The sequence below is a fragment of the Sinocyclocheilus rhinocerous genome, unplaced genomic scaffold (assembly GCF_001515625.1).
Source record: "Sinocyclocheilus rhinocerous isolate Xijiao unplaced genomic scaffold, SAMN03320098_v1.1 scaffold85, whole genome shotgun sequence".
NCBI classification, from domain to species: domain Eukaryota; kingdom Metazoa; phylum Chordata; class Actinopteri; order Cypriniformes; family Cyprinidae; genus Sinocyclocheilus; species Sinocyclocheilus rhinocerous.
Window position 1 is genome coordinate 111,214 of NW_015649998.1, and position 13,494 is coordinate 124,707.

The 13,494-nt window shown below is 35.1% G+C and overlaps 1 protein-coding gene across 1 annotated transcript in view; it reads left to right on the forward strand.

Annotated features, from left to right (window-relative positions):
* The first annotated feature begins 2,041 nt into the window (after window positions 1-2,041).
* The window catches only part of col7a1 (collagen, type VII, alpha 1), a 67,140-nt gene continuing 55,687 nt past the window's right edge, over window positions 2,042-13,494 (forward strand). The window contains exons 1-7 of the mRNA XM_016515898.1: window positions 2,042-2,333; window positions 7,787-7,868; window positions 10,205-10,385; window positions 11,019-11,175; window positions 11,898-11,991; window positions 12,149-12,307; window positions 12,473-12,630. Of these exons, the coding sequence (XP_016371384.1) occupies window positions 7,796-7,868; window positions 10,205-10,385; window positions 11,019-11,175; window positions 11,898-11,991; window positions 12,149-12,307; window positions 12,473-12,630 (822 nt within the window). The 5' untranslated portion in view covers window positions 2,042-2,333; window positions 7,787-7,795. The remainder of the gene's footprint in view (window positions 2,334-7,786; window positions 7,869-10,204; window positions 10,386-11,018; window positions 11,176-11,897; window positions 11,992-12,148; window positions 12,308-12,472; window positions 12,631-13,494) is intronic.

Here is a 13,494-nt window from a genome sequence, read left to right on the forward strand (position 1 = left end):
TTTTGCAAATATGATTTATTCTGAAGCAATATTCTCATTTTATTCAATATTTATATATTCAATATTTTATCCAAGGACTTTTATTTTTATTTTTATAGAGGGTATTTTCCCACTAATCTCATTAATACTTTCATTTCAAATTCTTACATTCGATCTATAAATTCAATTATAATAATGTGATTATCTATAGTTATCAAATTAAATCACTTACACTGAAAAATACTACTGCATTAAATAATATTATGAGATTCTTTTAAATATTTTTTAATATACAAACAAGAAATTATGGTGGAAATTATACTTTTCAACGAAATTAAAACACCAATGCCAGTAGTGTTTAATGAATGAGTCATTGAGTCGTTCATTCAAACGATTTGTTCAAACGGCAGATTCATCAGATGTTTAAGCGTGGGCTAATGAAACTTTGATTAAACCGATTCGTTCAAAACACGGAATCGATCAGCAATGAATCGGCTGGTTGCTGTGAGATGCGCTGTTTCCGCCTAAAATGTAAGTGACCTAATATTATTGTATTTGCTTATTGAACTGTTTATAGAACTATTAAACAGTCGTAATGGTGAAAACGTTGTTTGATGTTGCCTAACTAACTGTATTTTAAATATAAAAACTTTTATATATTTTTTTAATTTTAAATTTTTACCTCAGGATGCTGAGTTTCTTAGTGATGCGCATTTTGATTTCTCCTGGAGAGGCTGTGTAAGCCTCGCCTCACAATAGATGCATAATATACAGTCTATGTGCCGGGGCTCAGCCCCGGACGGCCCCGGACAGCCCTGGCCCAATTTAAACCCTGAGGACAATGGCACGCATAGATTATTAAAATTTGACAGACATATTGAAATTTCAATCAGTTAAATATAAGCATGCACAATCCATCTAAAATAATCAACATTTATGTTCATGGCCATTCAGTCTTTTGCACTTCTTGATGCTATTGTGCGGTTCTAAAACCTAGTGAGCTGCCTACAGAGGCACTCCCGATTTGAAATGTAGGCATCTAAATTTTGCAGCCTACAAAAATACTTTGTCAATATTAAAATACGTTCCTTTATAATAATAAGTATTATTATTATCATTTAAATGAATTAAATGCTTCAGTTATACTGTTATACGTACATAACATTGTCCATTTAAAATTGAACATTGCTACCACTCCCTTTTAAGCCCCCAACATAAACAGCTGCCTAATTTAAACCACATAATTGTTCCAAATACCAACTCATTGTCACCCTGTCCAAACCTTTGTTTCCAGGACAAGTCTAAGCCTGCCCTCAAAATAAATCTGATGACAATTTTCTTCTTTTGTTCTTTTGTTTAGCATAATAAATCCCTTAATAAACCATGAATAGTTTAAACGCCCCCAAATATATATTCATTTTGATTAAAGAGAGGGAAACCAGTGAGGTTTAAGATTATGTCTTAAAAAGGATGGATGCCCTCTAGGCTTGGATTCCAGATGAGTGTGGACAGATGCTTGGGTGTGCCACAAGTGTACATGTATGTGTGATAGAGAGACAGCAAAAGAGAAAAAGAGAGAGTATATTGTAAACCCATATATGCTACATGACATTACCAAAATGTAAAACTTATTTCTCTCTGTGCTACTGTCTCTGAGTGATCCTCTAAACTTTTGACCCTGGATCTTCAATCTTCATTTAAAACTATCAATTCATAGCGATTCATTTGAACATTGCCAAATCATATTTTTTTATATATTTTTTTTTATTTATAGAATGGGAAATAACAGAAACGAATGTAAGTTTGAAAAATATAAATAATAATTTTGTCCCGCCTGTTCTATTTTTATCAGACGCTGTAATGTCTCAGCCCCGGGAAAAATAACACATTTGATTATGAACGTACAATTTACCTGTGCAGGTACAGGCACGAGCATAGAGCGAACGAGCACCGCTAACTCTGATTTGATTGGCTGTAACGTGAGAAGGCGGGCAGTTCTGAAAGACGATCCTGAGAAGAGAGTGAATGTCTAGGGATGGACTTAGTTAGCTGCGGGCGTCTGAACAAGTCTGGGCTGCAGTACTTTCACTGCAGCTAATAGCACAACCAAGGAGATATGACTTTATTTCTCTGCTTGTAGTCAATGAGAGGATTTTTGCAGGCTACACAGTTTTGAGGAGGGAAAAAAGTCATTTGGCAGATGCAGGTGCATCGCGCAGGAGTAGTTAGATAAAACTAAACTTTTTTCCAGACATTCTCCAGACAAATACAGGCTCATTCAAGGGAATTTGTCAAATCATGCGTGACTAGGACAACGTCGTTGACTGCTTCGCCTCGGTGACCAGTTTTGAGCGGTAAGTAGAAGTCCGTTTGCGTTGAATTGATAGAGCGCACCATAATAAGTGATAGAGCGCTCTGTGGTCAGTGATGGAATTCTATTCAGCAATATAACGCTGTAGGGTCACTGATTGGAACTGATTTAGGATCAGTTATAAAGCGCTGTCAAGTATACAGCGCACTACAGGGTAAGTGATAAACGCTCTAGGGCAGTAATTCTCAACCTTTTGACCCCAATTGTCCCCCATTGTCCCACCATATTCAAAGGCCTCACATGTAGGCTTAGATATTTTCTAATGTGTCACGATGCAGAAGCTTCTTGTTATTTTTATTAACAGCAAAAGATAATGAATGTAAATAATTAACTAGGTTAATTTTAATCCCAAAAGTTTGAGGAACTGTATGTTCTTATATTAAATAAATGAAAGAAAAAAGCAGTTGCTGAGAGAGGAACTTTGAAATAATAAATATAGTGTTTACATCTTGAGAGTTCACTTTTTACAAATTAAGCTAGATTTTAATTATTTGAAACCATTTTAGGGCAAGGGCCCACTAGGGGGCCTCGGTAAATTTCCAAAGGGGCCTCAAGATGACTTAAAAAAAAAAAAAAGTCAAACATTAAAATAAGCTTGTTTAATAAGTACATTTAGCATTTTTATAATGAATATAATTTTTTCTGGTTTAGTTTCTAGTTGATAAACATTTCATCACGTACAAATTGTGATTAATATAAAAAAATCTTGAAAAGTCATGGGGCCATTGATTATTGTTTAGGACAGTGTGGGGGTCTTGGAGTCTAAAAGTTTGGGAACTAGTGATTCTACACTCAAGTCAGTGATAGAATGCTACAGGGTCAGTAATTCAATTCTTTAAGATCAGTTATAAGGTCAGCAAAACAACGGCCTGAGGTCAGTGACAGTTCTCTAGGGTCAGTGCTAATAAAGTGCTCTAGGCTTGGGTAGAGGGAAGCGTCAGGATAGAGTGGTGACTCTTGAGTTTGAAGCAATAATGATTTATGGAAGTAATTCTGAAAGCTATGGAATGTCATTTTACCTTGTTTTACAATTTAGAGTGAACACAGCTTAAAGGTGCAAAATCATAAAGTCTGTCATGCAAAGTGATGCAGGTCTGATGAGCATTACTGATCAATGATATGATACAAGCTTGTTATCCTACAAAATACCACAATTCTTATTATTTGACAGAACAGATGTGCTTCAGATACTTCAGATTTATTCATCTAGCTCTCATGAGATGTGTTAAAACACATCATCACTGCATATTTTATGTGAACAAAACTGCTTGGGGTGTCCTTGGCTCCTGTGTTACAACTTCATTATAATTTAGGCTAATTCACATTAGACTGCATGTTTGTTAAATCATGCTGGTTTCAAGAACAAAAAGGGCAGAGAGAGGACAGATCAGAAGCAAGATGAAAGGAATCACAACACAAATTCAATTCATGATTCAACCACATGTGCACATGTTGGCGTTTTTATAAAGAACTTATAAATAAGAAAATGATGGGCTGGTGATGTGATGGAAGTGGAAAAGTGATATTTCCAATAAACATTTCCAAACTGCCTGTTCAGACAGAGGGGGCGGGCATGACCTCAGTTGAACTTGTGTGATTCATCACTTTGGATATCTCACACTCGGTAGGCAGGGCTGGAGTGTCTAGGTTACCGTGGACACCTGCTGAACATGCAAGCATGGCCGAGGGGTTGCTCGTGTTGAGTGACTATAGTCAGACTGTGAATGTTAGTGTGTGGGCTTTTTTTCTTGTATAAGAGAGTATGCATGTCATTATTAAGAACAGCTGGAATGCTCAGTAGTCTTACGCTCAAGATTTTCTTATGACTGTGCCAAGACTTGAATAATTATTTCAAGAACAATTATAAATCAGCACCTTAAAGTTTCCCTGTGTTTGCCGATAACTTGCTCAGCTCTTTTGATGTCAATATACTACTTTACTATACAGTAGAAAACATTTGGTTGCACAAGATTTTTCACATATATGTGAACAACATTTGGGATCACATAACCAATAACAGCTGCATGTCAGTATCCATAGCTTTTTTGCTTCCTGATTAGACTGTAACACATACATAGTGAAGCATGTGAATGGAAATGCCATGTGTTCATGTCTGGATACTCAGACCTGTGTTTCAGAATTCGTGAACTACACATTTTTTCTGCACTGATTATGGGGTAAAATTGGATAGATTTAAACATGAAATGTGTTTATTGAAGTGTAGACTTTTACTGGTAGCCAAAAAATCACAAATTCAAGAAAATAATTAATAAATGGCAATGCATGCACTTCACCATGCATTCTCTTCTCTTAGTTTCTTGTCTTTTTCAATTATTTTGTCTATTTTTTTTAAATAAATAAATAAATCCAGTAAATATATTCAGTAGATATTTAGTCTGTATTTTGGATGGTCAGTCGGCTTGTTTTCTTTCTTACTTTTGAAATCCCCCCCAACTAGAATATGTTTGTTTTTTCTTTGTCCTCTTTCTTTCTATTTTTTGTTCTGGTGTGTGGGAGGCAGACTGTAATGAAATAGTTGGCAGTGTGACCAGCAGACAACTTTGACACCCACTTTCCTTTTGTGTTCCGAATATAATATTTTGAGGATAAACTTTAGTCATCATGTCAGGGGGAGGAATGTTTTTAATTTAATTCCTTTTCCTTTTGGGACATCTTCTTTCCCGGCCATGAACTTTTCCTTGTTCTACAACAGTTTGAAACATGAAGCATCAATTTGAAGGGAGAAATTAGAATAAAACACAATATATTATTTAAAAAATAAACAAAACATGACAATGTCAAAATGGCTAGCATGTATAAAAACATTATCGTTCTGAATCTGTATTTTAGAATGATTAAACATTTAGTAAACTTATGTGTGTGGTGGGTGTCAAAATAGCAACTGCTGTGCAGATATACAAATTCAGCTCTATAACATTAAATGTCAGTCACATAGGCCTACATGTTATTGTCAAAAAAGGGTAGTTCCACCAAAAAACGTGACGTGTTTCAGTGATGCAGAATTCATGTTCAAACCGACTCCACTGGTAATGCTGCTGCTTGGGCATTAGGTGGTGCTATGAGGTAATTTTCAGCACAGGACAGCTTATGATGACATAAGTGGGTGAGTAAATAATGACAGTCTTTTAATTTTTGGGCTAACTATCCCTTATGGATATGTTTGCTACTATACTCGCTATATCATAAGTTTCCCGTTTTCAGTAAGGAGGCTTCCCAGAGGTTTAGAAAGCTTAACGTTCTGTAAATAATAATTTGACTGCAATCTCTCAAAAGAATAGAGAATAAAGGGTTTTTTGTACTACAGATGATTATACATAGTTGGATACCATAAGAAACATCAGTCAGAAACCTATTAGTCTAGTGCGATGATTGCATTTCCAGTGGGGCACGATGAGCTGACAGAGGCAATGAACATTTTAGTTGATGTATTTGGTGTTTGTGGTGTAGTAGCCTGCAAGTAGTTGATGCTGTTGTTTCTTCTCCCAGCATCCACTTTACAGAGCTCAAGAATGTCTCTCTAATTCCTCAGTCTTTTATGTTAAGCCACACAGTAAATAGCGTTTTTTATTACTTGAAAAAGTCAGGACTGAAATCTGTTTTAACTGGGTTCACATACAAAAAATCAAACATATATTATTGCATGTGATATTAAGCAAGTATTGCATTGAATGATGGCTACATAGCAATGCTCTCTTGACCTCAGGTGTGCAATGACGCCGCCTCAAAAAATTCTGTGCAACCAAAGGTGTAAGAGCGAGAGCGACGGAATGCACAACGTGTCGATGGAGGAAGGGAGAGGCTGCCGTAGACAATCTGGCAGTTCAAACTCAAATGTGGTTCAGTCAGGATACTTATAAATGCTATAATTACCCTTCCATAAACCACATAATGATGACGGTGTTCCTTTAATTAATGCAAACAACACAGAGAGAAACAAAGACAGATTGATTGAAAGGGAGAGAGTTAAATATAAATTGTTATGGTTTATATTAATATTCACAGTAATCAATAATGTGGCCCTATTGTATTTATTGTGTAGTATACCATATTCAGTATATGCTTCTTCTAATTTTATTGCCATAAGGAATTACTGTTGTAAAAGACTCTTTTAAAGGGACCACATCATATAATTTAATTAATGGCACAATAAAAAGGATCATGTCACTGGACAAGTCCACTCAGCTGAAAATAAAGCACACAAAAGTCCCACATGTGCATATGTGGGAGGTTTAAATGTTTAGATGAGTGTTTAGTCTGTTTGTCTGTGTATTTGTGTGTGTTCCAGATAGACGTGTCTTTTGGGATGCTTTAAGGTTTTGTGGAGATCTGGGTATTTTGAAAGTGGTTTAAAAAATTCATGTTGTGGCATTTTGAGATTTGAAATGAGACCAAGTTTAATTGCCAACTAAAAGTCTTCACCACAATGAAGATAATACAGGTAAAATAGTTCTTGTTTATCCTAGACAGTAGGAGACTCCAGAAAAATAAACCAAAACATAATCAGTTATGCTTTTCTGACTCAGGTCTTTGAAGGTTTAATGATGTCCATGTGTGTGTTTTATGTGCGTCTCTGTTTGTCTGTGAGTTTTTAACCTTGTTTTTTAGGCAGGCCATTTTCCAGAGCAGTCATTGTTGAGTGCAAACCCAAGTGACTCCAAATGTGGACCACGATTTCCTCTCGTTACAAAATCAAAAACAGACCCGTCTGCTGGAAATATATTTAAAAAAATGGCATCTTTGAAAGGACAAATAGTAACACTCAGCATATGCAACGAACATTCATGTGTGGACCACTTCCGTTGAAAAGGAACAGCACGATCCCACATATTTTCCCTCATGAATAGTAACAAACACAAAAGTACTAAAAGTGCAAGACAATATCTGCAATGTGTGAGCAGATCTGCTGAATGAGAATGTGCTCTGAGTTTTAGCACCAGTGCAAGCAGGAGCATGTGTGTAAGCGTGCACATGCTTTAACTCTGTTATGGGTCTGAATCATACAATAGCATATTATTTTGAGCAATAACAGTCTGTAACCTCTGTAATCATAATAGCAATATAATAGGAATGTTCTTTCAAACAAATGTTCTCTCTTGAAAAATGCATTCTTCATTGTGTTGTTAAAAATGGCCTATTATAGAACAGCTTTTCAAACTTGCACAAGCTCATCTTCCTCTGAGTCTTTGCTCTTTATTTTATGTGGTGGTGATGGTGTAAGCCCCACCTTGCTTCTCTTAGTTTCTTGTCTTTGAGCTTCTGCCAGATGTTCATGGTATCTGGGCACTCAGATCACCTGGAGGAGGAACATTATGTTGCTGCTATTTAAGCTGAAAACAGCTAACCAAATAATCAATTTTTTTGGTTTAGATGACCATTTTACACACATTTTTCTCTTTTTTGTGTCATTATGTGTAGGATTTGAAAATGGGGTGTTTGCTGCAATGGACTCTGCTGCTTGCTGTTTTGCTGTGTCTCCCATCACGGTCTACAGCTCAAGGTAAAGATTCATGTACTATTTCAGGAAGTGCCATTCAAATGACCATGTATATAGTGGAGCTATATTAATTTGATCTGCAGCATGTGCAGGTCTCATTTAGCATATTTAATATTGCAGTATCAGTTCACTGAATTTTCCCTCTTTGATGAAAATGAAGACATCTGTAAACTAGTTTGAGGCATGTAAGAAAGTCACAAAGTCATAGTTAATCTTTAATAACATATCGATAAAACAATAACATGTTTGATAAATGTTCAATATAATTTTTATGCACCAAAAGCGGAAAGAAACAGCGTTAGGTTGTTACCATTTTTACAGATGTTACTGTTTTTGTTAATGAACCAAAAATTACATCTGTATTGTGCCATCAAAGTCAGGGAACACAAACCTGTTTCATGATTTGAAACAATATCAACCATTAAAACATGCAGAAACTAAGATATTTTGTTAAGGAAAAAAGATTGAAAAAGGATTTTACTTAAGTTTATTTGTGCATATTTTGATGTAGAAAAATATAAAATATATAAATGTTTGGAATATTGTACCTCAGTTTTGTGAAATGTTCACCTGTTTGGCAAGTGTTTGTCATGTTCTGTTAAAAAAAAAAGAAGAAGAGTAGTTTAAAACAATTTCTGCAATTTTCACTCAAGAGAAGAAATCTGCCTTTAAACTTGAAAGAATTAAATATTTGACATTTATTGTAATAATTATCGATGTCATGTAAAAAGTTGAAAAATATGAACAATTTTATCGTGATAAATGTTTTGACCATATCGCTTAGTCCCAGTCAACATTATAATGGTACTATATGGAAAAAAGGATTATTAATCATGTCAAAATTTGATAAAGAAAAAAGTCTGTTTGAAGAAAAAAAAATAGGATTCAAAATAACGTATGTTATTAGTTAAATGTTTTAAAGTAATATTTTGCTTGAACACACATAGATCAGCACATTATTATTGTTATTTTTATTATTACTGTTATTAAATAATATTTTTAACATTATTATTTAATTGTAACTGATACTGATGAGCTGTTGATTTATTTTCATGTTATGGCCAACAACTGAAAAATGGCAGATATTAAAAATGTATACTATTTTAAAAAATTTAATACAAATAAAACACACAAAAAAACAATTGTCAGCATTATAACAGTATAGTATGAAAGAAAATATTTATTAATCATTTAAAAATTTGCTAAAGAAAAAAGTCTGTTTGAATGAAAAACAAAGTAGAATTCAAAATAACAATTATTAATTACCTTTTTCGAATAATAGCCCACTTTTCACTTATTTTTAATTATTTTAACTAATTATTGTAACTATTATAATTATATTTTATACGGTTTTATCCATTAACACACATCTAGATTGGCATACAGTACAGTATGTAATATCAATCAATACAGATAAATTCAATACAGATAAATACACATGCACGCACACTAATATCTGTTGATATCAAGTATGGACCCAGTATATTGTGTATCCCTAATTTTAAATTCTGCACGTTCAGTACACTACATAGTACTCACATACTAGACAGTTCTCATTATGGGTACTTCCCATCATGCCCTATCAGAATGCAGTGACTCATTGATCAAATCAAACACAGCAGGTTAATTAGTTTGCTACCTTAAGGGCATTCATTCATGTAGCTGGTGAGTCACACACAGCCACAGATCTGATGACTGGCTGTATACTGAAGTGTGTGAAGGAGAGATGGCACACCAGCCGCTGAATAAATGGGCCCAGATGCTTTGTTTCCTTGAAATGGCTTTGCAGACTGGGTGGTGATGGTCATATCCTGTGTGTCTTCTCACCCTGATCCTCCCCTAATCCTTTACTGAATACATGAATTGAATAGACCACAGATGTGGATGCTTATGGAAAAACTGAAGTTCAAGTTCACAGTTGTATTTGTCGTATACACAATGGTACACAGTGAAATGTTTTGTCTAGCCCTTATGACTGTGCATTTTAGATACAAAGAATAAAATGCTTATGTGCAAAATAAAAAGAGTTAAAATTTAGGCAAAGAAGAATATGCATTTAGAAGAAAATAAACAGTATAAGCACTGTATGTTTTTCCTATATGCATATTTATTACTGTTAGTGACTGTGCTTGACCCATTTTTGTTAACGCTAATCTAATTTTGGCCGCACTGATGAAAGCATTTTTTATTTGTATTAATGAAAACCCACATATCCAAACTTAAAAGACTTCTACTCTAAATATTTGCAAATATATCTCTTTTACAGTGGAAAGGTCACATTTGTGCATATTTATGTAAGTCGTTGTGTCAGTATTAACTGTTTTTTTTTCTGTTGACAGGCCAGTGCAATAATGTTGTTGCAGCAGACATTGTGCTCCTAGTAGATGGATCATCCAGTATTGGCCGGGCCAACTTTGTGTTGGTCAAGAATTTCATGGCAGGGATTGTCAAACCCTTTGCCAGAGTGGTAGGACCCAATGGCATCCGTTTTGGAACCGTACAGTACAGCGATACTGCCAGGTCTGTGAAACTCTTTGTGCTTGTATACTTGATGTGCTGTGTACCGCTTGCATGCCTGTTACCTACATAGAAAATAGCTGCTTGGGGGCATTGCCAAGATGGCTGCTGAGTGAACAGACATGCCTTGAGGGGACTTTTTACATTTTATTTACATTTTCACTTCATATTATATGCCAATAGTACATACTGTGTATTATGGCAATTCAAACGTACTTGTTTTTCTGAGTTAAATAAAGTGAATAAGGCTAGTTCATACTATTTAATTTGCCAAACTTGTCCAAGCTGAACACATTCTAACGTGAACTGAGTCTGACCCATCTTGCTCATCATGGTAATGTGTAAAGTCTTATTATTAAACATACGTAGATGAGTATATAGTGTTGTTGATATTGTTGTGTTGTAGTTTGAAGTAAACATTGTGATGATCCCCTTTGGTGAATCTTGTTTAATCTCTTTTTGCAACAGCTTTGCAGAAGAGGAGTTCTTTGTGTATTTTGAACATGTTATTGTAAACAGTGTCTTTGTGTTTGATGAGGGGGCTGCACATATTATATTTGTTATGTACAGTAAAGGTTCATGGATGTCGGTGTTGGGACATTTGTTGATTATAGTTGTGAATTTTATGATTCTCAGGGTGGAGTTTACATTTACTACATACCTGAATGGAACTGAGCTCATAACTGCCATAGAGAATATCAACTATAAAGGTGGAAACACACGGACTGGGGCTGGCCTCAAATACATCGCAGACAACTTCTTCAGCCCTTCCTCTCTCAGAGATGTACCCAAGGTGAGCTGGAGGTTATGACACACATGTTTGACTTGCCATATCTGTAGTTGTGGCATGGACCACAAATGTGTAAATTACTTTGTTTAGCTTTGAGTTATCCAACACAAGCTCTTGCTTAGTATTTGTACACTGACTGTATACACTACTGTTCAAAACATTTTGAATTGATCATTAAATTAAATTGATCAAATATGACTAAATAAAATATTTATATTTTTAAAAATGCTGTTCTTTTGATCTTTCTATTTATCGAAGAATTCTGATTCAACTGTTTCACAGTTTCCACAAAATTATTAGGCAGCAGAATTATTTTTAAAATTGATATCAATAATAAATGTTTCTTGAGTACCAAATTAGCATATATGAGTGATTTTTGAAGGATCACGTGACAGTGAAGACTGGAGTAATGACTGAAGAGTATTCACAGGAATAGATTACAAAATATATTAAGACAGAAAACAGTTATTTAGAATTGTAAGATTTCACAATATTACTGTTTTTACTTTTATTTTTAGTAAAATAAATGCAACCTGGGTGAATTTAAGAGACTACATTCAGAAACATTAAAAAACTACTGACCCCAAACTTTTGAACTGTAGTGTATGATGTCTGCTTGTGAGTTTTTGTTTACAAGATTCATTCTGTGTGTAATAAATACTCAGGTAAAGCATACTTAAGTTTTATTTTCTTGACTCATCACTGTCTTTCATTCTTTCTTTTAGATCACTATTCTCATTACTGATGGTAAATCTCAGGACAGTGTGCAGGAGCCTTCTCAAAAACTACGTAGCCTTGGAGTCAAAATATTTGCAGTGGGTAAGAACTGTTATGTAGAGTGTTTAGCCACCATTGTAATTTTTTTCTGCAAACTTTAGTGCATCTTTGGGCTGTGGATTCAGTATGGACTAAAGATTAAAAATATTTAGTTTGCTCTGATTTTATAGTTGTTTCATTCTCTTTTGTCATTTCTCAGGTATAAAGAGTGCAGACCCAGCTGAGCTGAATCTCATTGCCTCTCCTCCTCAAAGTGAATTCACCTCTCAGATTGGGAATTTCAAAGCTCTCAGCTCTTTGCTGCCCCTAGTATCTCGACGTGTGTGTACAACAACTGGAGGCTCTTACTCAAGTGACGGTAAGCCTGTCATGCAGTAGACACAATGCAATTAAATTCAAGATTATAATTATATTAGAGTTTTGTTAACTTGTATTTTTAATTTAGAACTTTTATATTTGTTAAATGTTGTAATTGATCCTGCTATATTAAAATCATTGATTTGTGTAACTGTTTCACCATCAGAGGCCTACAGTGGTCCATCAGACTTGCAGTTTTCAGGTGAGACCACCAATTCCCTGAGATTTCGATGGACGTCTGCAGGAGGGCCTGTAAGTGGCTATGTGGTCCAGTACAGGCCCCTATCTGGCCTGGGTCAGCCAATCACAGCAGAGCTTCGACAGGTGAGAAGAATGCTCATCAAAAGAATGCTTTTTTTGCAGACTAAACATCTGTAAATGGGATAAAAATGATTAAATCTTATTTAATGAATTAAATGATAAAACCTGAGGAAGACTCAAAAACGTTCTCTTCTGTTCTGAATTTCTTTTTTTTGCTCTAGCTTGTTTTCTTAATCTAGCTGTCTAATAAACATTGCATTGTATACTATGAATATTGTTGGCTCTGTGACAAATAGCTTATGTTTCTGATTAGTAAGTTGCTTTAGAGTAAATCATCTGCTAAATTAGTTAAATGTAAATGTAAACTTTTGCTTCAGTTAGTTACAAATATTGGCATAATTTGAGACAGATGAGAGTGATTATCTTATCTGAATTACTTTGATGTAGTAGGCAACCCTCTACATTGCGAGTAAATCACTCGCATATGCGACTAAATCTTACTCTGGGCGACTAAATGATGTCTAATATTAGCCAATTGCTAATAAATTCTCAGATTTTACTCGCCAGTGTGTGAGTTGGAGGTTAAGTATAACTGTAGCACAGATGTATTTTCACTCACAGAACACTCTGACTGAGCGCTTCAGAGTTTCACTCTCCATCAAGCGATCTGTGCTGTTTTTCAGTTCATCTAAATGCATGTGCAACGCACCTGTATTTAACGTACCGTACACTCTAGTGTGAAGGCGCACGACTCCCCGTCGCTTTGTTTCACACACACGCAGAGAGAGAGAGAGAGAATTGACGCGCTACATGTAAACGATATTCTTTGTTGTATTTTCTTGTCAAAATAACAGCGTTCCTTTGGAATTCTTCAGCTTTTAAGAACTACCGCTTTCTCCGGTAGTGGGCGGAACTAATGCACAAACG